The 26,356-nt window shown below is 33.5% G+C and overlaps 1 protein-coding gene and 1 long non-coding RNA gene across 2 annotated transcripts; one reads left to right on the top strand and one right to left on the bottom strand.

Moving 5' to 3' along the window:
• The first annotated feature begins 13,159 nt into the window (after nt 1-13,159).
• On the top strand, nt 13,160-15,261 carry LOC145039511 (uncharacterized). The gene is made up of 2 exons (XM_078987554.1): nt 13,160-13,786; nt 13,876-15,261. The coding sequence occupies exons 1-2, from the start codon at nt 13,160-13,162 to the stop codon at nt 15,259-15,261; spliced, it is 2,013 nt and encodes a 670-aa protein (XP_078843680.1).
• A 2,593-nt stretch (nt 15,262-17,854) lies between these two features.
• LOC145038442 (uncharacterized) lies at nt 17,855-20,404 on the bottom strand. Its single transcript, XR_013679377.1, has 5 exons — nt 20,171-20,404; nt 18,950-19,103; nt 18,671-18,808; nt 18,260-18,588; nt 17,855-18,159 (listed from the first exon to the last, which is right to left on the bottom strand). It is a non-coding gene; the product is annotated as an uncharacterized LOC145038442 (long non-coding RNA).
• Nucleotides 20,405-26,356: the final 5,952 nt, after the last annotated feature.

Here is a 26,356-nt window from a genome sequence, read left to right on the forward strand (position 1 = left end):
TTGCTTTCCGCATCGTGGAAATCCAATGGCCGATTAAATGCTTTCCACGCCATGACATACATTTTCCGCGCCGCGGAAACTGCTTGACAATAGTTACCTTAGATGATTATATTCCAGCTTTGGGACATTTTTATCCCAACTTCTAACCCTCATATCTTCTTTGTTTCTTACTCGTTTTATATGTTCTTTATATTCATGCGAAGGTGAGAACATACTATATACATCTATTAAGTTACTTCTCTCTGACTTAATACACGACTTAATCTATTAAGTCACAAACTTAGGCCGAAAAACATAAAATTCCCAATTTACGCTTTTTGACCAAAAAATGCATCTTCTTATGCATTATTTCTCTACAATTTACTTATCTAACATATTCTAAGTGAATTAAACTCTTATTGACCATTTCCATGAAGTTACTACTTTTTTTTCTCATCTCTTTCTCATAAATGACAAATTGCCCTTTTGGTCGGTACTTGACTAAAAGTCATATTCTCAAAATTTTGGGTTCTTACACTAATGGTCAATGCATATTTATGCAAGGCATATAATACTCAAATACAAAAAATGTAAAAAAGGGGTTTTTTTGTTTAGAATTAAAACTAAGATAGCAATGAAATAAACATAAGAAAATTCAGTACTAAAAAAAGTTTCAGTTCTGCTATGATTTTCCTAATCATGAATCAACACATACCTGGTTATTTAAGATTCGTTCTATCTAAGATGGTACTGAAAACTACTAAGAGGATCTAGTAAGTTCTCTTTTACCTAGTTAGTTAACCAAAACATGCTCTTTAGTTAATCCTAATTTTTTACTAACCTAATTAAACAAGCTCTTAATCAAGTTAGAAAAGCAGCATTATGATCTATGTAAAATTCTCAGCAATATCCAATATTTCTCACAAGCTCGGAAGTCTTATATTATTTTAATTTATAATAGAGTCAAATCCCATCACGGAACCGATCTCTTACTTGTTACTTATTATCATTCGATTCAAATAATTATAGATTTCAACAATTGATTAACTAGATTGATTTAATTCTAAATTAGGTGATCAATATAAAAAGAACTAAAAATCAAACATTCATTAAGCATAAAACAGAAATCACTAGATAGAATCACATAATAAAAACCAAGTCTAATGATTAACTGCATAAAAAGTACTAATATTTTGCAAAACTGAAAACTAAGATTTTAGCTAGACATGGGTAAAATCAGTTTAAAACTAATGAAAAGTAAATTAAACGATTAAACTAAGCTAAGTGGACTAATTGGTCAGATCACAATCTTCAGATCTTCATATCTTGTTGGTAAATGCTAGTTTTGTCGAAATCATTAGAAATTAATCTAATTTTGCTCTGATGGATATCTCTTATGATCTAGAAGTCAGGAAGGGTACTTATAGGTAGCACATATTGTCAGATACGGCTTACAGAGATGAATTTTCGAAAACGCAATACATATAAAAAATACAAAGATTCCAAAAATGTTCCGGAATGACTTTTAATGAAGTGGGATGGAATTTTATGACTTTTAGCAAAAAAACATGTTTCTATGAGAAAAATGACCATTTTGATCGTGTTTTTCCTTCAAGGTCTGAAAATTTGATTTTTGACTCGAAAAAATTGCGTAAGAGTAATACGTCCCAAAAAAAAAACGATCGTGTTTTGTAGTCGAAAGGTTCAAATGGTGTCCAGAGTGGTCCAAAAATGTTGCAAAGTGAAACATGATCGTGTAAATCTGTAAACGCATGATTCTGATATGAATTCTCTAATTTCAGCAAAATTAATCCAACTCCTAGCTTCCTCTGGTGTTTTAGCTCCATTAAGCTCCAAAAATGCATCAAAGCTGCTTCCAGAGTACTAATCAACTCGAAATACCTGAAAACGACATAAAAGCAAAAGCAGTACGGGAATTCTGACAAAAAACATGAGTTGAACATTATTTAAACTAATACGTACACAAATACATAAAATATGATGCAAAACACTAATATAAACTAATATAAAAGATGCATCAAATGCCATCTAAAAAATCTCCCTATACTTAAACTTTACTTCCCCTCAAATAATAAAAAGTTTAAACAATATAAACATAATGGAAAGATGTAGATGACCTAAAAAAGAATTTATAATGAAAACTAAAAAACTTGGAACTAAAAACACTTCACTCTTTTTTTTTTTTTTTTCACATGATCAGAATATTTATACCGATGACGCCTTAATAAAATCATGAAGTTAGATAACAATCCCAATACTTTTAATGTAGTTTTAGAACTCATAGCCAAACCAACCATTGAGTAAATAATTTTTACGCCGAATTATTAATTTGTGAAAACAATGTAATTATAAAAATAACTTCTCACTCGAAAATTCCTTTATAAAAACTTAACTTGACTGAACTCTCCTCTTTTCCAAACTCCTCCGATAAACACGACAAGCTCCACTATGGACATAAAATCTAATCTTATCCCTATGATTCCGCTATTGAGGGACATAATTCATTATACCATATATATATATATATATATATATATATATATATATATATATATATATATATATATATATATATATATATATATATATATATATATATGTCTGGATCAGCTCTTTCGATTTAACTTTGGTTGGTCGTTGATTAGCCTTTGAGTTGCTTTGGATTTGTATTTGACTTTACATCACTTAGGCTTGATTTTGACTTCAAGTTTTGAGCTAATCACCATTTTAATTTGATTTTGATTTTCAGATTTCTTCAAGTTGCTTGATGTACCATTTCTAGCAAGTACATTGATTGGGCGCAAATTTCACTTTTTGGGCCCATCGAATCTTTAATACTTCAAAAATAATAATTAATTGTGTGGATATAACATGAGTTTCATCTTAACCTCAAAAGGCACATAAACTATAGGGTTCAGTGCTTTGAGGAAAATATTATTCAATCTAAGTACTTTTAAGGCATTAAAAGATTTATTTTTAAATCAATTATAAAAATTATTCGACTCTTACATTGGTTCGTATCGTTTAAAAATTTAAACTACTGTCTAATTTTTGAAAAGTTAACTCTCATACTTGGTTGTAGTGAGATTGTTATTTTTCAGTTTTTATCAAACTCCATTTTTACGGAGCACATTGGAACTAAAGAATATCCTCATTCATGTAACTTTTTTTTATCAAATTTTTTAAGTAGAAAATTAAAATAAAAACTAAAAATAATTTTTTTGGACTTTTTTGAATTTTTTATATGCAATGCAGAAAAATAAAAACGAAAAATGTAACTAAAAAACTGAAAATTTGTAAATTTTTAACAAAAAATGCAAATTTTGACTAACCCCTCCCCAAGCTTAAAATGAAGCATTTTCCTCAATGCTCAGAGAGGAATGCACAACTCAATAAACACATAAAAATAGAAATTTACTACTAGGAAAGAATGTACCTTATAAATTGTAGAAAAATCTGTTTTATTGACAAAGCTTTTGGCAAAAAATATGAATTTCAGCAAATTAGAAGATCCTTTAGTTGCCTCCCAGAAAGCCATCCTTTTTTAAAGTTGTTGGCTCGAGTATGCCTCATCAGATTGTTAACCGGTATGAATGAGGCTCCTCTTTTACTTAACCTATTCTTTCTTTGACTCCAGATCTCTTCAAGTATGATAGAATTGTTGGATCTGGTAGTTGCACACAAGACTGAAAAATCTTCATATTTTTATCAAATAAATCTTTTTTTAGCTTGTTAAATCTTTTTCTTTTTCTAATCTTATTTCCAAAAAATTTCTCCTCCTCCCCAAGCTTGCTTATTTTTAGCTTCTTTTCAGATGCTTCCTCACAAAAATCACTCTCTAAAAATAGCTCTTACACAAAACAGTTAAAAACTCATAGTAGTCCTCAAGTAAAGGACTGCTAGTGTCCAGGAAACTAACAAAAAGCCTATCAGTTCAGAAATTTGAGCTTCAATATGAGGTGAATTTATTTTTTTACCCCCCGGTGGCTGGTTAGCATATCATTCTTCTTTGTTTTTGGAATTCTTCAACTTGATGGCTATTTTCTAGACCAAATTTTGAATCTAGGTTGGTCTCATGTCGCCTAACGATCCGCCATTTGAAGCATTTATCATTCTTTGCTCCATATGAGCCAGGCCTTCACATAAGCACTAATACAACTAGTAATCACTAATTCCATGTTGCAGGCACCGAACAACAAACTTTTTAAATCTTTCCCAGTAGGTGTGCAGAGCTTCTCGTTTTCCTTTTTTGATACCAAGGATATCTATGTGAAGACTCGAAACTCACGCTTCTGGAAAATATTTCTCTAGAAGTAGCTTTGCAAGCGTGTCCCACATAATTATGGAGCCGAATGGAAGATCGTATAACTATTCATTTTCTGAGTCTCGAACTGAAAAAGGGATTTCCTTTAACTTTATTTTATCTTCTATGATGGCATGCGACTTCATTTCTTAACATAGGACATGAAATTCTTGGAGGAATTCATGAAGGTCTTCATTTTCGAGACCTCAGAAAGTGGGGAAAAGATGTATCATCCCAGATTTAAGCTCGAAATTTTAGGCTTCAGGAGATGTAATACAAAAAGGTTGCGAGTGATTTCTTATTTTGCCCGTTGTCTGAGAGTCTTATCTTCGCCTTGTCCGTCACTTATGGTTGATTTATAAGAATCAAATTCAAAAGAGTCGTTGTTTTCGGATTTGATAGATGATGATGAGTATCTTTCATATGGGATTTGAGAAAGTGAAGATGGAGGTGCTTTTAGAAAAGATGAGACTGTTATTTCGGGTTCGTTCCATAAGGTACTGCCTTGTGGTGTGCTGATTTATGGAGGTAAGGAGGATGATGGATTTGAGGAACCTGTTTGTTGCTTTTGAAGTTTGGCTATCTTCTTCAGTTTTCTCGCGATCTTCTAAATTTATGGATTGAAGACTAGATTAAATGTATGTAAATATATGGGCATACAAACTAATAACAATATAGTGTCCCCGACAATGGTGTCAATTTGTTAAGACGCTGTCATAGATGTCTTAAAAAATAAGATGCATTCTATCTAAGATGGTACTAAAAACGGCTAATAGGCTCTAGTAAGATCTATTTTACCTAGTTATTTAACCAAAACAAGCTCATCATAACTTTTTACTAACCTAATTAAACATGCTCTTAATCAAGTTAGAAAGCAACATTATGATCTATGTAAAATTATCAGCAATATCAAATACTTCTCACTAGCTCGGAAGCGTAATAATATGAAATTTTAGTTTATAACAGAGTCAAATCCCAACGGGAATCGATTTGTTACTTGTTACTTATTATCACTCAATTAAAACAATTACATATTTGAACAACTAAGTAACTAGATTGATTTAATCATAAATTAGGTGATCTATCTAAAAAGAACTAAAAATTAAACATTCATTAAGAGTAAAAATGAAATCACTAGATATAATCATATAATAAAAATCAAGTCTAATGATTAATTTCATAAAGAGTACTAATCTTTTGCAGAACTAAAAACTAAGGTTTTAGCCGGACGTGGCTAAAATTAGTCTAAAACTAATGAAATGTCAATTAAACGATAAAACTAAACTAATTGGACTAACAAGTCCGATCACAATCTCTAGATCTTCGTATCTTGCCAGTCAACGTTAGAAGCACCGAAAATCTTCAGAAATTCATCTGATTTTGCTCTTCAGATCTGGAAGTCAGGAAGGGTATTTATATGTAGTAGGTATTTTCAGATAAAGATTTTAGGGCTTACATAGCTGAATATTCAAAAACATGAAAAATATGAATAATATGAAAAATTACGTAAATGTTCTAGACTTACTTTTAATGATGTAGAATGCCATTTTATCACTCTTGGCTAAAAAAAAGCGAACATGTTTTTGTTAGAAACACAACCATTTTTATCGTGTTTTGCCTTAGAGGTCTCAAAAATCAATTTTCGGCTCGGAAAAATTGCTTAAGAGAAACAGGAACCAAAAACACAATAGTGTTTGAGTATTTCTATCACACACCCAAACCGAGATGACGGAACCATTCGGGGGTGAAGGACATCATGTACAGTATCATAACAATGTAAAATAGTAAAACAAGCAACAACAACCATTGCATTAATAAAATAGTTAATACATGTGTGTTCTTTGTAAAGTAGTATGACACCAAAAATGTAAAACAAAATAAAAGATGATTCTGAACATGCTCCGTCTTCTAAAAACCTGCTCGTGTACCTGTCTACTGGTTTCATGAAAATACAAGTTATTTTAAAAGAGAGTATCAACATTTAAGTTGGTGAGTACATAAGTATTTTAGTGTCAAAAGTTTACTCTAGTTTCATGAAATGTTTGTATTTGTTTAGTAAAAATGTTTGTATCTTTCCCAGAAAATCCTATATTTCCTGCATTTAAATGAAAAGTAGTCTTCTATCAAGACCCAACAGTTTGTATGATATGTTCTCTTTGAAAGTAGAATAAAATGTATGTTTTCACTTGAGATAGTATAAATGTATGTTTTCACTATTTGTAAAATTATCTTTACTCGAAAATAACATGCATCTTTCATGTGAAAATATCACCGTATGAATGAAATGGAAAATGAAGATTTACAGTAGTAATTGTATGAAATACGCTACTGATGCATTAACTACCTTGAAAACCAAATGGTTAATTAATGTTAAATGTGATTTGGTTGTAACGATGCTTGATAGACTAGTATATAACACGACGTTCTTCAGATGTCGAAAATGATATGACATTTGTCACCCATAGACCTGCAGGTCCAACTGTAGCTAGCAACGAGGTGCGGGATTTTCAATCCCGTATAGATCTATACACAAACTCACGCTCTCCCTCCAGGAGACTCTGGTTACAAAACGTGACATAACAAATGTATTGCTATGTCATTAAGTAGTGGCTCACATTTTAGTTATCTTGTTCTTGTTATAGTGTGTAAGTTTCTTCTTGTTCTTGTAAATGAATAGTATGCTTTGTAATGAATAGTAATAGTATGTATGTACTGACGCATATATTGTCTCTTTATTCTAGCAATAATATGTAGTGATCCTCTAAACTATACCTGTTATAGTTTACTAGTATGTTTGTTTGAATTGTTATTGAAAAGATTCAATTTGTCTAATGTGTACAACTGAGTTAAGCATATTCCTTGAAAATAATGAGATTTAATATTCAGGCATATATTTAGCAAGTATGACTATTATTTAACCAATAGTCGGACTAGTGATCATACCCTAAGCCCACAACCAAACAAGAAACATGAGTTATGGTATTTAGCAATAGTCCTAAGTCCGTTAAGGCATACTTATACATAAATATATACCCGCATATGATTTTGATAAAAACAGAAATCTAAAATAGTTTAAAAGAGTTGTTAAAATGGTTTTAACAACATTTAAGTATTAGAAATCATTTTGGTTTGATTGTTTCCACATGTAAATGAATGCCACAATTACATTGTTTTCTACTTGTATTCCCCCCTAAAAGCATTTAAAAGAGTAAATTGTAGGTGTATGAACTCACCTTATGTGAGTGATTCGATCGAATGTTCGATATAGGATGATAAGTTTCACGGGTTGAGTCCCAAAGCACAAACGATTCCTATTTAGCGAGTTGTTAGAATAAGATTGGTTTTTGAATAAAAAGCTAAACAATAAAACAATTGATGAATTTCCAAATTAATTTAGTGAATCTAGAGATTTACTGGAATGTTTAAAACAATATTTGAAAGGTTAAATAGATAGAAAATTTATATGTATGGAATCATAACTTCACACCTCATTGATGTGTGTAGAATAAAAAATGAATGGTTTGAAACATAGTTTTGGGAAGAGATCATATATAATTTAAATATTGAACCTTTAAGAGGTTTATTATTGATCATTAAGTCTTAATAAGATAAACCGGTTGATGAATTTCCAAATTAATTTATTGAATCTAGAGATTTATTAGAATGTTAAAAAGAATATTCAAATTTTAAATGGATAGAAAATTTATATGTATGGAATGTTAACTTTACATGGAATGTTAACTTTACACCTCATTAACGTATATAGAATCATAATTGAATGGTCGGAAACATGGTCTTGAGAAGAGTTCAGATACAATTTAAATGAAGGGACCAATAAAAGGTTTATTATTGATCATTATGTCTTAATAAGATAAGTTAGGTATGTTATGGGAGTCATTGATGGCTTAAGGCTTGATGTTGTTATTTGATGTCTTATCGTGAAGTCTCAATAAGATAAGTTAGGAATGTTATGGGAGCCATTGAATTCTTAAGGCTTGATCTTTTTGTTTAATGTCTTAACATGTTTCCACTTGACCTTGTGAGACACTAAGACCTTACTGTATTAATTAATGAGTAAGATAAGAGTAAATGTATTAATTAATGAGTAAGATAAGAGTAAATGAGTAAGTTATGCTTAAATCATTGAGGAGACCCGCTTTCTCCCGTTATATTCATCATTGCGATGGAAGGGTTAAATGTGGCAATGAAGACGGCGGTCGAGACTGGAGTTTTTGATGGAATCAAATTCCAATACTCTAATATTTGTTTGTCTCATCTTTTTTACGCAGACGATGCTTTATTCATCGAAGAATGGTCGAGACGTAATATTGCTAACTTGGCAAGGATATTGAGGTGCTTCTATGTTTCTTCGGGGTTGAAAGTTAACTTTAGCAAATCTAAAGTGTTTGGAGTCGGAGCACCACCTAGTGAAATATCGAATAGGGATGCTCCTCATGGTTGTGAGCTATCGTCTCTCCCGTTCACTTATCTAGGTATTCCAGTGGGAGGAAACATGAACTTAAAGCATGCTTAGAGGGCGATTATTGAAATATTCCATTCTATGCTCCCGATATGGAAAGCGAAATCGCTTAGCTTTGGTGGAAGATTGACTTTAGCAAAGGCGGTTCTTGGTAATCTTTCTACCTTTTTTATGTCCATCTTTGTTGTTCCGAAAGGCGTGATTGAGACACTCGAGAAAATTAGAAGGAGATTTATTTGAAACAGTAATTTGGAAAAGAAATGTATCAATTGGGTGGCTTGGGAAACACTTATTGCTCCAAAAAAGGTGGAGGGTACTGGGCTTGGATCTATCAAAAGTCTTAACATATCTCTGATAGCTAAATGGATGTGGCAATTGAAAAGTGATAATTTTGCATTATGGGTGAAAGTTATTCGGTGTATCCATGATTTAGACGGAAGACATTGGTATATTTTATCTAATAGATCCAAAACAGCTGTTTGGAAGAATATTGTCAACATAAGGTCTGCTTTAAAAAAATTTAATATTGACCTTAAGGAGATTGTGTACTGGAACCCAAATGAATACCGTTGGGCCTCTGATTTCGTGATTGACCATCGTTTTTCTGTGAGATTGTTACGCGAATGGATTGAATTGGCAGGTCATGTGGTGTGTGATGGACCATTTGAATGGTGTAAGGTGATACCGTTTAAAGTTTTATGCTTTATATGGAGAGCGAAAATGGGCGAAATCCCATCAGCATTAGCAATTAAATGGAGGGGTGTCACAGTTCCATCGATTATATGTGGTTCCTGTAACTATCAGGAGGAGTTGAGTGATCACATTTTACTTATATGCCCATCAACGAAAGAGGGGATGGACTCTATTCTTTTTTGGTGCGAAATCTCTTATGATGGCTTTGATTTGGTGAAGGATATGTTACTTTTCATATCACGATGATCTAAATGCAAAATGAAAAGAAAATTGTTGATGTGATATTGTGCGGAACATTATGGTATATATGGAATGATAGAAATAAAAAGGTTTTCAATAACATTCCTTTTGTCACGGCAAACACAATGGAAATGATAAAGTCGTTAACTTTCATTTGGTGCAAATATAGGGGATTGCTTAAGAACATGGACCGGGGAGTATGACATTTAGGTCATTTTCTTTATTTGTAATGTTTTATGTTTTTCTTATGTTATCCTTTTTTAAGCTCTGTATTTCTACTTATCCTTACATCGTCTTGATGTGAGTTTTTAATATATTTTCCGTTTCCAAAAAAAAAAAAAAAACATTTGTAGGAGTATTTTGGTCATTAATTTGACTTAGATGATTAAGAATCCCCGTAATACTCAATATGGATTCTCAATGCCAAATCTATGTATTTTGACATATATTTAGGTTAGAGGAAGAATGCTAAATCTATGTATTTTAACATATATTTAGGTTAGACGAAGGATTAAAGACAATAAAGGAGTGCATAGACAATTTTTAAGGCCACTGTTATGTAGTGGTTCGTTTTGAACTAATATAATGATATTAGTTGATGCTTCTTACTAATTTTTTTTTTATATATATTTTATATATTTTTATATTTCTTTTAGAATTTATTGGAAACTATGACTATGGGACTATACTTTCCATAAATGATTAATTTTAAAAGAATATTTTAAATTTTTTTTTTACTCTTTTAAAACTGAAAGATTGATGTTGCACACAAGAATTTATTGGTTTCTTAGCGTCTAAATTTGTGTTTGGTTATCGTTATATAGGCCTATAGGGTTTTGTTCCCATGAGGTGTGTTATGTGTAGATCACTTGAGTCGGTCGATAGATTCGATGTAAAAATCAATAATTTCTTCCGTACAACATTTCCTGGATAGTGGTATATTGGCTACTAATGGGTGGCTACTAGATGGAATAATCATGCTTCCATAAAGTTGGATATATTGGTTTGGAGAATTGCGTCCTACCTGGGTTAACCTTTTAGATTCATCTCTATACTATGAAGATTGTCAAGCACTTGCAAATTCAAATACTATACGCTTATCGTTTTGCATCATATATCGATAAAAAATCACAAAAAATTACAATTTACAATCTTTATTTATATAACTGTCAACGAGATTTAAATATTACGCTTATCTTTTTGCATCATCAAAGTTCAAATTTATGCAACATATTTAAAACAATATATGTGATGAAGTAAACTCTATTTATTGACTTGGGGTGCATATTGCAGATTCGCTCTCGAGTATAATTTGGGAATTATTAGGAGTCATTGGCAAATGGATTCCCTATTATTATAATCTATTAACATATTATCCTTTTTCATCATATGCCAATGCCATGCATACCACATGGGAAGGGTGTGAATTTGTAGTATGAAATCTATGTCTAAATCGTAATCGTATTTTTACTTCCATTGTTTCGTTTATTCTACAGAATTTCATTTAATTTTGAAAAAAAAATCATGCTATGTTTAGACCCGACTTCAAAACGTGTGTGCATTTGCATGTACCCAACACAAATGTGGCTATTCGTGAATCTTATACAGTAGAATGTGTCAAGAGGGGCAACCACAAACGGCTCCGAAAAAAATAAGGTCAAGATTTAATTAAATTATATATTTAATAATTAAATATATATGAATTTATTCAAGATATTACACAAGGTTTATATAGCCCAATTGGCAAAGACACCTCTTTTATTCAAAAGGAATGTGGGTGGGTTTGATTCTTATTTAAGGTGTTTTAAATTAAAAAAAATTTAAATTCAAGTTATAGATTTGATTTTTTTATGCTATATATTTCATAATAACCTTTCTTTGAATATATTTAACAAATCAGTTTTTAAAAGTTACATAATTAACTCTTGAACTTTTTATAAAATTACATATATTTCTTTTTAATTAAATTATTTACTCTTAAGTTTTTCGATAATTTATGATCTTAAGTTTGTTTTCCTTATATATTAAAAAATTATATTTAGAGCCTTATTTTTTTATTGTTATCACAGAACCCTTAAGATCAAAGAGCACCCGATTTTGGCATATCACCCTTGACAAGATCAATCGAGTTTAAATGCATTGCATTTTAAACTGCATGCGCCGTTTTTCAAATCATATTCCTTACACATTTGAAGATTGCATGATATGTTTCGTATTTCAGCATCATTTATTCATTTAAATCAAGATTCTTTTTAATGGTTGATTTGAACGACGAGGTCAACAACTTAAAGTGTTTTGTCTTTATATAAGGCAAGTGGATTTTGTCATTATATTCAACATAAAATAACGATTGTATGTTAGCTGTTGACGATTATTCATAATAGCTTTTTTTTTTTTTTTAATTTTTTTTAATTTTTTGAAATGGTAAATAATAAGTTTAATTATGCTTATGATATGTGCTACGAATAAGTAGAATAAGTAGAATAATAGAATAACTAGGCATCTTTTTTGGGAAAATACCGTAAATAGACAAAAAAATGGGGATTAATTTCAAAATTTAGTCATAAAACTAGAAATTTCCAGCTATAGACATACATTCCGCGGAGGACCCTCGTGGATCTCCGCAGAATGATATCATCTCCGCGGAATCCCCTAAAGTCAGATTTTTTAATGTTTATAAGATATGTCCGCGTAGGCCCTCTGCGGATACAATAAAACCTCCGCGGAGCGAGTTGTTTGGATGTCATAAATTCCTCCGCGGATAGAGTAATGTCTCCGCAGAATGGATGGTTGGAACGAAATTTAGACGGTTTTTTTGATACAAAGTGTTCTTTTTCATTTTTTAGCTCCATTTGATCGATACATCAGTTCCTTTTCATTTGATTTTCAAAAACAGATATGAGTTTTGTTATTTTATGTACTGAGGGTTTTTGGCAGATAAGTAATGGGATTAACACCTACATTAGACCGAAGTTTAACAACTTGGGTTTACTGCTTCCGCCATATTTTGATTGTCGAATATTGTTTGATTTGGTCAAAAGTAAGGCTAATGTGTTCAATAGTAATATATCATTGTCATTTCAACACCTGATTTATGGGTATGTTATGAATATTTTAGATGAAACAGATGTTGATCAACTCAGAAATGTAATTTCTAAAATGAAGGAGATTGTGCATTTGTATTTAGAGGTGTTTCAGGGATTGATCGAACAGACAGAAGCAGTTGAGAAAGTTGTACCATACAATGTTGAAAATATTGTATATGATAATGTTGAAGAGTGTCCAGAAGAAGAAACTGTGGCATTGAATACGGTTAAAGAAAAAAATTATATGAGTTTGGAAGAGTGACTAACAAAACTTTGTCAGACGGTGAAGAGTCAAATGAAGGATGGTCCGAAGATGAGTTCACACACGGGGAAAAATCTTCAGACATATTTTACGGTATGCCTCCCGTACCTGATTTTCCTGATCCTATTGTCGAACCGGGACCATTTCACAGTTTAGGTCCAAATGATGATATGTTTGTTCGTCAAACATATGATAACAAACAACAACTAATTTTTGCTTTGAGTCTTAAAGCAACCAGAGAAAAGTTTCAGTTTAAGACCAAACATTCTAACAAAAATCGTTATGAGGTATATTGTGAAATTGAGAACTGTAGTTGGCGTTTATATGCAAAACGCCTTGATCCCACTGATGAATTTGAAATTAGGACTTTCAACAACGTGCACACATGTTCGTCATTACACATACACCCTAATCATAAGCATGCTAATAAAAAAGTGATGGGTACTATATTGCATGAGATTATAGGAAAAACTCGTTCCAAGGTTTGGAGGCCTAATGAAATATCAAGGGATTTGAATGCTTTGCTAGAAATCAATGTAGATTACAAACAAGCTTGGCGTGCAAAACAATATGCTATGGTGTTGGGATCCTCTGAAGAATGTTTTTCCAAATTTCCTATTTATTTTCACAATTTGAAGAGGCATAATCCCGATACAGTGGCCTATATTCAAACTGATTCTGAAGATTCTTTCGAGTGTTGTTTTTATGCTATTGGGAGCACGGTAAATACAAAAAACTTGTTGTTATTTAATATATGACTTTTTTAAACAAATTATAGAGTGTTTATGTGTTCCATTTTTATATATTGCAGATACGAGCGTTCAAACGTTTTTGTCGTAAAGTTATAATTATGGATGGTGCCAATTTGAAGGGTGATTTTAAGGGAACCATATTGCATGCAGTAGCTATGGATGAGAACAACCAGATACTGCCCATTGCGCACATAATATGCAAAAAAGAGAGTGGTCTTACTTGGACATGGTTTCTTGAAAAGTTGTGTGAATGTGTTGGTGATTGTCAAGAACTGACTTTTGTAACTGATAGGGCCGATGCAATTCGGGTTAGTGTTGAAAATGTTTTTCCACATGCTCATCATGGCTTGTATGCTTTTCATCTACTAGGAAACATAGTACACAGTTTTGGGAAAAATGATAAAACAAAAGTGTTGTTTTGGAGGCTTGTTAAAGCTTACAAAAGAAATGTTTTTGACGAATTGTGGTATAGATTTAGTTCTACTAGGCCGCAAGTAGCAGCGTATCTAAGTGAAATTCCCCGTGATAAATGGACCAGAGCATATTCGATTTCGAAACGTTACGATCACATGACCTCGAACAGTGCAGAGTCCATGAATGCTTTATCTGTAGATTCAAGGAAGATGCCTATAATACCCCTTCTTGAGTTCTTCCGTCGTCTTTCACAGGAATGGTGTAACAAGTGTCGCATCGAAGGAGATATGAATTTAATTTTGAGTTTAATTAGGTCGAATAATAAGTTAATTATATATATCTTCTTTACAGGGAAACGTTCAACAGTGCTAACCGAGTGGGCTGAAAAAGTAGTTAGTAAAAATGAAGAGCGTACGACAGGATGGTCCGTTTATGGTGTTTCAGATGCAATATATCAAGTTCATGATTTCAAACATGGTGGCATAGTTGATATGAGGCAAGAGAATTGTACATGCAAATATTGGGAAGGAACTGGGTTGCCTTGTGGCCATGTCATAATGGTCTTGAAGCACTTGAAAAAAACTAACTTCGGACATCTGGCTATAGATGCTTACAAAATGGAAACGTACCGAAGTACGTATGAGGAGCCGGTTTACCCCCTTCCAGAACCGTGTGATTGGGAGATTCCTTCTGAGATGATGGTTATTAAACCCCCGATAATGGATACACGTCAAGCTGGTAGACCGAGAAACATAAATCGTATCCCGTCACAAGGTGGGGAACCTATAGTAAGAAGGTGTAGTAGATGTGATAGTACAACACATAATACAGCGACTTGTACGATATTGGTCCCAAAGAAACAAAAAAAGGCTACAAAAAGTAGTGTGGCATTAGGTAGTAACACAAAAGGGAAAGGGAAAGGGACAGAAGAGACTCATGAGACGCTAGAGATGCACGGGACACAAGAGACGCGTTGGACGAGTGGGACGCAGAGAGAAGACTATTGTTCGATGTTTGATTTGAATGATTGATGTTGTATTTATAGTTAACTGTGTTTTGTTTTAGAGGACATTAATTTGTGAACTTTGAAATGGTGTGTTTATTTTAAAGATGATGGGTAATATTATGATTATATTAGTGCATAATTACTAGTAGAATAATAACTAATACTCGAAGATAATACATTCAACAAACCAGAAACATATAGCAAATGTACAACAACAATAATTAAGTTAACAGAATTGCAAAGGATACTTTTTTTTCTCAATTGTCACGTAGTCGTCCCTAATTCTTATTTTATCTTCCATATGGTCCTTTTGCCTACCAAGTTCTATCATTTCTGCATCCTGGTCAGCAAGCCATTTTTCAGACAGTTTGATATTCTTAGTTTTTTATCCATTCTTCATGATCTTTGATTTTTTTGGTAATCGCCATCCTTTCCTCAACATCTTTGCACTCCGCCGCAATAAGGTCACGACGTTCAGTGAGATCTCAAGATGAGTCTTTATCTTTTTTTTTTGTTCTTCAACCCATTGTAGTTGTTTCAAAGTATTCTCCGACATATATGACTCTCTTAAATCTGGTGATGGGGAAATAAAAGGGTCGATCGGATCACAATAGAAACAATCAACTTCGATGCACGAGCAAATATACAAAGTTGAAGACGAACTCATTTTAAATTTAAAAAAAATTTAAACTCTATATAAAAAATCCATCGACCATCCATGACTATATATAGTCCCTTCCACTCCACAGAGAGCTGTTGTCAGTTCACAGAGCTTTTTGTCAATCCGCAAAAATGTTTGTCAGTCCGTAGAGCTGTTTGTCTAGTCGTTGTCATCTATACATTAAAATTATGGGAATACAATTATTTATTTAAAGGTAAACATTTTTTTATTTAAAAGTAAAGAACGTCAACAAACCATTACAACTAAGGTTAACATAGAACTCAATACAAACTAATATTCATTGTGATCCATACATTACAGTTCAATTGAATTGTCATGGAGGTAAGACCACAACACTTTCAACTGGTATTTCCCAATGCCTAAGGGTTGAAATAGGATTGACCATCCCAGTTTGATATGCATTTCGATACAGCGCTGTACTTAACTTTAAATTTACCATTTGATGGATTTATGCAATTTCGAGTCTTTGTAGTGACACTATAGCATGCTCACAAGGTATACCGCATTTTTGCCATTTACCGCAACTACAAATACCACGGTCTAATTGGACAGATTCGGTTGTTTCATACTTAGTCACTTCATATCTGTCGCCAACAATATGTGTAATCCTACAACCATCCGAGTGGATAAATCTTTTATGAATCACCTTAAGTGCATAAGGGGTTAGAAGATTATGAAAATCCCTTGTGAAATTACCTGAATCAAAAAACAAAAATTGTGATGTCATAAGGTATAATAACATATCAATTCACCATTTGAGTGATGTCATAACTTATAATTACCTCTAAACACAGCACGTTGAAGATACACTGCTTGCATCGAGTTATGGACCATTTCAATGATTGTTGTTATTGGAAACTCATGCGTGTTTGTTTTAAACCAATTGACAACATCGGGAATGTCAATGAATTTAACATTGAAACGAACTCTTGGAAAACAAGCCCGTACCCATTTTGCAATGGGAATATCGTCAAGCCAATGAAGATCATTCCCATTAACCTCATTTTTTAAGTTGTTCAAACATGCATAAAAATGAGATAAATTATACGATTTACAAGTCTTCCAGAACAACTGCTCTACGATTGTATTTCTTCCGATGGAAGCGCGTATTTTCTTGGCTATATTTTTACAACAATAGCCATGATATGAATCAGGGTAGACTCTTTGAACTGCAAAGTCTATATAATCAGACATATGGCTTATGAAACCAACTTTGGTATTGTCACCTAAACATTCTTTAAGCCTCCTCATGAACCATAACCATGAATTGTCACGGTTTATGGTTCCTAAAGCAAACGCTATGAGAAAGGGGTTCATGATTTCCATCTAAAGCAACACCAATGTACATGGATCTTACATACGCCCCAATTAGAGGTACTTGACCAATGAATATGATTGGTATCATAGACGTGAGAAACGTACAAATCTGTAAGTCAACATAAGAATCTTAGGCATATAACAACTTGAAATAACTAAATATTTATTTACTATAAGGGATTACATACCACGCATGCCAATGCTACGAAACAAATTTGGAAACGATTGTACTGATCTTTCGTAATGTGCGTGAAGGTATTAGGATTGGTTCTTTGCAGATTATGGAAAAAAGTCGGCAGGCTGGAGAAACTTTTCCTTAATACCTTATTGACTAAACACATTTTCACTACTTTCGACACCTTGTAAATTTTCGTCATGGTTGTCCAATTTATAAGGAATTAGTATACATTATTCCGCATAACTTACTTGTTAGTTCGCATAAATGACTTGTCAGTACGCATAACTTATTTGTCAATCCACGTAACCTGTTTGTCAGATTATGTTATTTGAATGTATGGTTTTGTAACAATTGTTGGTGAATTAATTTTCAAAAAAATAAAGGATAAATACCATATTAGATATAAATAAAGCAATACAAGAACAATACAAAACGCAGTACTTGTTAAAAAAATGGGACATCTTTCAAAAGATTTCAAGGGGCTTCAAACTCGAAACTCTGTCCGTTGCTAATGGATTTGTATTCTTCTTTAGCCACCTCCAAGATGCCTTCCTCAGTATCATTCACACGATCGTCTTCAATCTTATTATAAAGATCGTTGAATAACACAACTTGTGTTTTCAATTCATACGATTTTACAGCTATATCAAGCGTGTTGCGATGGTTTTGTATGGTGGTTTCAGCGTCAGTGTTGAAGGTATTCGTTAATGGGACCCAAAACATTCTATCCTCCAAACTAGTGTTGCCTTTGACATTAATATATGCACGAGTTAGAAGCAAATACTTGTTAGCTATCCATCGGTTTGAACCCATTGTAAAACATACAAAGTACATGAACTAAAATACCTTAGATGAAGTGATACATTATTGTTTGTCATTTTATATAGATATGACAGTCCGCAAATATCCGAAGATCATCCATGACAATATATAGAGCCTTCAACTCCGCAAAGCGAATGGTCAGTCCGCGTTACTGACTTGTCCGTCCGTGTTACTGACTTGTCAGTCCGCAAAGCGAATGGTCATTCCGCATTTTGAACAAGACTATTTTGAACAGGACTATGTTGTCGTGGGGGAGACTCTACAGGGTTAAGAGTCCAATTGACATAACAAACGTAAAACGACAACATCAGCTCCTCCGGGTTTGCCACGACATTAATAGGTTGGTTTTTAGGCTGCAAAAATCAGATTGTTAGTTCAACATGAAAATACATTGAAATTTGTAAATATAAATGATTGTTAATATAAAAAACATACCACATACACGTTCATTATTCGACAACATTGATCCTAATTTAACGGTGATTTACTTCTCCACACCCTCATCTGTGGCAATTCTGTCAGCGTGCGTATATAAAACTTGGTTGCCTCTGGGAACGTCTCCAAAATCCATATCTATGAAAAAAATGTAAGTATCGTTCTATTATACTATAAAAGTCATGATACAAACTTATTATATAATACAAAACGAAGTTCAAATTTGTATAGTATAAAAAACTAAACAATGATAACTATTAAAATGCATTAGAAAGTAACCTTTAACAGAAGCATAAAACCAGGAATGGTATACTTGTGTCCTTTCTTCGATTCGGGATTCGCCTGCTTGAATTCTCTAAACTCTTCTATTTTCTCAAACATTCCACGCATCATACGCGAAGTATATTTCCAGAAATATGTACCCCATGCAAACCTGCAATTTTCAATTTATTTATTATAATTAGTGCATTGGATACTACTGCGGGAATGCCTGTTTTAAATGTAATACTTGTTCCAATAATCTATATTATCAGCAAGCTTGTATATTGTTGTAGGAACGCCCGTTTTAACGTCTCGTTCGTGTAGACCCTTCAACATAAAAACAAGCTGGATATGCATCACAACATCTTTATCTTGTAGTACCAAATAATTCGGGGACACAATCAAGTCTTCTAAATTATTCAGCCGCAAACGTGAATCAAAAATATTTGGGAACAACCGAGCACGGAGCTATGAATTTGACTGGCCCTTTTCGTCGTGGAGTAAATCCACATAAGGACCAACTTTTAAACCACAAATCAGAATATATTCAGTTTCACCAAAATTCAACTGGATCCCCTCTATATCAAACAGAAACCTCGTCATTTCAAATATTTGTTGAGACGTTACTTCGTGAAACATCATCATATGCACAAGTAATGGATCACCATGTGAGATATGAATTCCTAAGAATATTCCAAAGGGGGAAGCTTAGAATAATACTCGTTGTGATTGTGTTAGGCGTGGAAAATACTTTTTAATCATAGTCCCCACCACGCCTTTCAAAGTTAACTTCGCTTTTTGATTGAGATCTTCGTGTTACACAACAAAAAAAAATAAAAAATTTTATTTCATTTAAAACATTACTAATTGTAAAAAAATATTAATCCATTATGAAATAAATAGCAACATACTTAAAAGCAGAAAAATAAAAATTGTACAAAAACCATCACTCCACGGAGGCTAGAGGTCATTCCGCGGAGTGACCTCTAGCCAACGTGGAGGCCTGCATTGTTCGATTACAACATTCTGCGGAGGAAACACATCACTCCGCGGAGCACCCTCTGCGGACTGACGTCCCCCTTTGCGGAATGGATCATCCCCAAAATCATATATGTGATTTGTAAACCTAAAAATCCTAAATCTGTATACATATTCAATGTAATAAAATGGGTTTTCCTTTAATTTGAATCATATTCGACATTTTCGACATTAATAATTAGATGAGAATGTGATAAATACCCGGGAACCATATCCATCGGCCATAACATCGGGGAATTCGTGGTCCATCGGTGATGAAAAGAGATCAGCGACTCGATTTTGTCGGATTTGAAGTCGTCGCCAGATTTGAAGTGTTTGATGAAGCCTCTACGACCCGATGCGGAGTGACGAAGACGAACGGGGACAGTGGGGACCAAAAGAGGACCCCTTCATTTTTTTCATAAAAAATGGTTTAAATTACGAAATTACCCCCTCTCTGCGGAGATTTCATGGTTCCGCGGAGGTCCCCCGAGGGGTCCTCCGTGGAATGTTTGTCTATATCTTGAAAAACCTTTTTTTATGACTAAAATTTGAAATTAACCCCCATTTTTTTTTGTCTATTTGTGGTATTTTCCCTTTTTTTTGAAAGAGAAATAACTAGGCATTGTCGAAGGTATAGGATATGAAATGTATTAAATATCTTCATAACAAAAAAATAAAATAAAAAATTTAGTAAACTCCTAATATTTTAGCCTAGTTTATGAAAAGTTTAAAACTAAATTTTATTTACAAATAAGCACAAAATACTAGCTAAAACTTCGAAAAACAAACCCCATTTTTGCTGGTTTAACAGATTTAGCCGATATCTTTTTTATTTTTTTATTTTTAACTTGGTCAAAGTATTGAGATTTTTCTGAAGATTAATTTACTCTTAACCAACCAAAGTATTGAGACTATTCTGAATATTACCCTTAAACTAATGTATAGTATTATTAACAAATCATTATAAACTCTAACATTTTACAAAATGTTATCTCTTGTAGTGTAAGTCCCAAAACTCGGATCTTCTCAAGGTATCAATGCAATTGTTTGAGTTAGTGCGGAATCTTAATCAAACAACTATGCGAAACAAACAATCAATTAGATGAACCAATGAACACATTTCAATGAATGCACACAATTCTATTAATCAATTGTCAGGTACATTCAGCTACTCTTCAACCGTGTATATGCTCCAACTCACCAAAAATGCATTAACCTTGAATAGCCATATATAAACCATATTTATACTAAACAATCTTCCCCTTGGTTTAAGGCTTTTAGTACTCTTCAAGGCTTTTCCACGAGATGCAAGTTCGCTTAATCAAAAGCTCCAGCCCACAGCTACCTTTCAATTATGGTTGCTACCATTCCGGTGAAGACTTTTTAAGCAACTTCAAACAATTCATTTTCAACAATTATTTGAACGTTTGACAAAGTTTGAATATCACACTTACAAAACTTCAACAAGTATTTAGGATCAACAATGCGATACTGGTTCATTTTCAGCTTGATCACTGCTGACGTGGTAGCCTCATCATAAACCCATAATTGCATTGAATCCAAAGTGCCTTCTGGTAAACGTTTAGGAAGTGGAATTCATTTAGCTTGCTTTGTAGGCAGCCACATAACATTCACCATGGTTTTGTTAGTGCGAGGATCAATGACATCCTTGGCCTTTTTCGTAAATGAAGAAACCGTCTTCATGCCTTCAAAGTTATTTTTAGCTTTATCCTCAAGAAAACTCTTACAAGACCAGGCCATGGGATCATTGGTTGGATTGTGGAAAGGAGCGTGAATAAGTTCAAAAAGATCAACTTTTGTCAAAGACAGAAAGTCGACTTTCTTCTCATAATATTCAATTTGTCCGCTCTTTCGCTTTACGATCCACATTTTCTTATCTGCATCATATCCCCACATCAAAATACCAGAGCGGTCCCCATATTTATCTGTAACTTTCTTCCCAATCTCTCTAAGAAACATCTCAGGGTGATCACCTGGAGCATTTTGGTCTGAATGTTTCATCACTAACATCTTCCCTCTTGGATGCTCAACCCTGATTTGCTTCTTTCTTCTTTCTTGAGCAGAAGCAGTATCAGAAGATAAAAATGTGTCAAGATTTGCATCCAGAGCAGGTATTACAACTCTTTCACTTGCAGGTTGAGAAGTTAGATTGGTTGGACCACAACTAGAAGCCGAAATCTTTTCTCATTCAGCACTTAAAGGTTGAAAATCATCACCAAACTTTTGATGTAAGCACTGTTTCAGGTCAAAGAATAAAGCAGTTAAACCACTAAGATTTGCTTGAAGTTATGAAATCTTTGCATCTTTAATGGAGTTCTCCTTTTCAAGATCACTGATTCTAATGTCTTGTCTTCCAATAATCAAATCCTTTTCAACTGAGCTCTGTTCCTAATCAAAAACTCTATTTTGAAGCAGAGCGACATCTACAAACTCAAGCTCAGGCAACTTGCTCTTGCCTTTTGAAATATCTAGTTCGAGGGCTTTAAAAGAGTTTCCAGAAGCTTTAACACCTTCTGAAGGGAATAATTCTTGTTCAACAATATGGCTTTCAAAATCTTGATCTATTGGAGTGGATTTAGGTATCGTCCTTGAAATCTATTGCATCACTAGAAAAGACCCAGTGAATGTGCTTTCAATATTTTAGGCCACAGAACTAGGTGCAATCAAAGTAGATACATTTTGAACAGGGTTTGGGATAAGCACTCCAAGTCTTGGATCTTTTCTTTTCCTTTTTCCTGGGAGTAGAACGTGAGCTGAATCTTCTTGATCACTCTCAGATGGAGGTTCGGTTGTAACAGAAACTGTTTGGGGAGGCTTCCTGACAGTTCGTTGAAGTTCAACAATAAGAGCATCCATCTGTTTAGAGGTAGGTGTATAAGATTGCACAGTTGAGTCACGATCTCTTTCAGTCACAACAGAAGGTGTGATAGCCACATCCTCTTCAGTGATAGAGATACTTTGTAGAAAATCTTCAAACTCATTCTTTGTTAAATCCTTTTCTTGAGCCTCTTCTTCTTCTTCATCATCAGATATTTCAAGCTCTTCAAATGCAAATTAAAATTTTGATTTAGGTGCCACGTGTTCCTCAACAACCTCAATATTAATGGAACTAGTAGCAGGAGTATCTTCAACTTCAACAAACTTTCCAAACTTAACCAACTCCTTCAATCCTTTATAGGTGACTTTGGCATCTTTTCTTGATTGTTTCATGAGCCCAAAGGTGTTGGGACCCAAAGCTTTCATGTCAAAAGTATCAGACGACCTCTTAATTTGGGGGTATTTTTCATTTAGGATCATTTGAACAAACCTGGGATACATAAAAACTAGGTCCTTCTTCTTCCCCCGGAGGTTGCTTTTTCATTTCTTCAAAAACAAACTTTGAAAAGTTGTAATCCCAGTTCATTGCTAAATCGACAATAGCTGAGGTCGTAGTCTGACTAATTTCAGCAGATCCTCCTTTCCTTCTAGAAATGTAACTCAAAAAATAGTGTGCCAGAAACCTCCTGTAATGTGGCAGTAGCTTCTTGATGGTGTGAGGATAGGTTCCTTCATAACACATCCTCTTAAGAACTTCCTTCACTTGATCCGCAGAGTACTCAATTGGAAATGCAGATGCATCATGAAATTCAAGTACTTCTCGGATAACTTGCTCAGATATAATTACTTGAGTTCCCTTCACCATTGATTCAATAATACCAATTCCATATTCTCCCTGATTGTTGATTGAAGAATTTTTCCAGAGTTCAATAATCAAGTCTTTATAGATGACTGGATTAGATCGGAGGGCATGAAAAATCCTGCAGTTGTTCAAACCCACCATCATGGATTTGAATTCTTGATGAGTAACAGGTGGATCCATAAGATATCCAGCAACATTGTGAGAGTCCACAAATTTAATCTGCTTTTCCATTTATTTACACCAAACTAGCCAAGTGAGAGTTGATTTAAAAATTAATTAAATTAAGTTTAAAATTTGATTTCGGTTGAAGTCAAAGATTTAATCGATTTCGGTCAAAGGCAAAAGTTCAGGCGTTTTTGGTTAAACTCAAGGTTTCGATCAATTCTGGTCAAAACTGATCGATTTCGGTCAAAATACTTTTGACCAGACGTTTTCGATCAACGCTGGGTGATTTTGTCCAAGAACGTTGTTTTCTGTCAAGCCTTCATCTGATTTCGGTCGGACCTGGGTTGGATCGAAAACCTGAAAATCCCATTGGAACCTGTTCCAGATAGATTTCGGCCGAATCTTCCATTTTATTCACAAGTGGTGGATCATGCGATTTCTTCAAGGGTTCAGCGAGATCATCACAACGAAAATGTTATAGGTTCCTAGGCTAATGGAGTCTAAACCAGAAGCCAGAGCGGATATGTTAACAAATCTTCCAGTCTCTTCACAAGTGGTGGATCATGCGATTTCTTCAAGGGTTCAGTGAGATCATCCCATCAAAAATGTTATAGGTTCCATGACTGGAAGATTTGTGATGTTCTCTACCCTACCTATGGCTGAATCACTGCTATTAGATGATCAGAAGTCATAAGAAGTACTTACGACATAGTCAACAAGAATTCTATCAGGAAAGAGAAAATCCATGAAAGTAGAATCAAAGGTTCCTACAGAGTCTGAGGAGACATTTTCAGTAGAAGCGACATTTTCTTCCAGAACTAGTGAATTGGCAACCTTTTTCAGGAGATTTAGGGGCTAACATCAAAAATAGCCATGAGTAGTTCTCTAATACTCAACAAATCGCAGTGCGTTCCTCCGGGTTCAGACGCATGGACTTTTTAGTCACGGTTACTTTTAAGACGCATCTATGATCAAAGAAGAATATTCATTCAATGGAATTATAAGTGAATATTTTTTTTACAACACACTATCTTTCAACCCAGAAGCAAGGTGAAGTTGTTTTTTAAGTTATGTGACGAATTTCATTGAAGCCTCCTCAATTATTTTGCTTCTATCTATGAACTTGCTGAAGTGATCCAAAAGAATCGATCTCTCTGTTATTATCTCTGAAGTTTATCAAAGTTGAAAGTGCTGATTTACAAGAACCTATACAAGAAGCCTTTATTCCCAATGTGCGTTCAAGCTCAATTTTTAAAAGAAGTCCAACTATTGAAGATGAAGTAATTCATGCAGAAATTCATATGTTCATCTTGAATTTGTGAAGAAATCAAGATAAAAGGTGAAGGTCAAGAACAAAGAGAATATTGAAAACAAAAGAAAGCTATAAACCAAGGGGAGATTGTGAGGACTTGATTTAAGGTTTATACTTTACTTTTGATGATTTTTAGAGTTCTCAGTCTAGGACCGAAAACACCATGTTCTCGGTGGTGTTTGGACCGAAATCACCATGTGATTTCGGTGGGCTTAATGAGGTTTTTGGTTGGATTTTGGGCTGGGCCTTTGTAGTTAGGTCTATATATATATATATATATATATATATATATATATATATATATATATATATATATATATATATATATATATATATATAGTTATTTCAGCCGTGTAAAAGGTTGGTCATTCAAAAAAGAGCTGAGATCGAGTTTTAGAGAGAAAGATAGAACTGAGAGTAACTTAAGAATCTTATGTACTAGACTATAATCAATAAACTGTGCATTGAAGATTACAAAAATTATGACCGATAACCAAAAAATAAATACTTTCTGACCGAAAACATCAATAGTCAATACCTTGTTGACCGAGAATCTTAAAGGTCAAATTGCTTAACCGAAAACAGTTGACCGAAAAATATACGTATTGGCCGAAAACTCTTCCGAACAAAAAACCCAAGTCTTTTCACCGGAAATGTTAATTAGCCGCCGAAAATGTTGAGATTAAGCCGAAAACGAGATTTTGATTGAGTTTCCTTATCCAATGAATCCCAAAATTTGGTAAATTACCAAAAATGATTTCCAAATCAATATCCTCCAAAATTAGTGAAGAATCACCAAGAAAATTATGAACACGAACAACAACAACACGATGAACAGCCAAAATTTTTAATAAAACTGAAAAACACCTTAAACTAATTAATGTTTCGAAAAACAATTGATACCAAACAACCTTAAGTAGATTTTAAGGCTCTGATGCCACTTGTAAGTCCCAAAACTCGGATCTTCTCAAGGTATCAGTGTAATTGTTTGAGTTAATACAAAATCTTAATCAAAAAACTATGCGAAACAAACAAACAATTAGATGAATCAATGAACACGTTTCAATGAATGCACACAATTCTACTAATCAATTATTAGGTACATGCAACTACTCTTCACCAAAAACGCATTAACCTAGAATAGCTATACACAAACCATATTTATACTACACCAATTAACCTAAAGCCCAAAGATAACAAGCACACCGAAAACACTAAGCGCATGAGT

The sequence above is a fragment of the Lactuca saligna genome, chromosome 4 (genome assembly GCF_052625555.1).
Source record: "Lactuca saligna cultivar CGN05327 chromosome 4, ASM5262555v1, whole genome shotgun sequence".
NCBI lineage: Eukaryota > Viridiplantae > Streptophyta > Magnoliopsida > Asterales > Asteraceae > Lactuca > Lactuca saligna.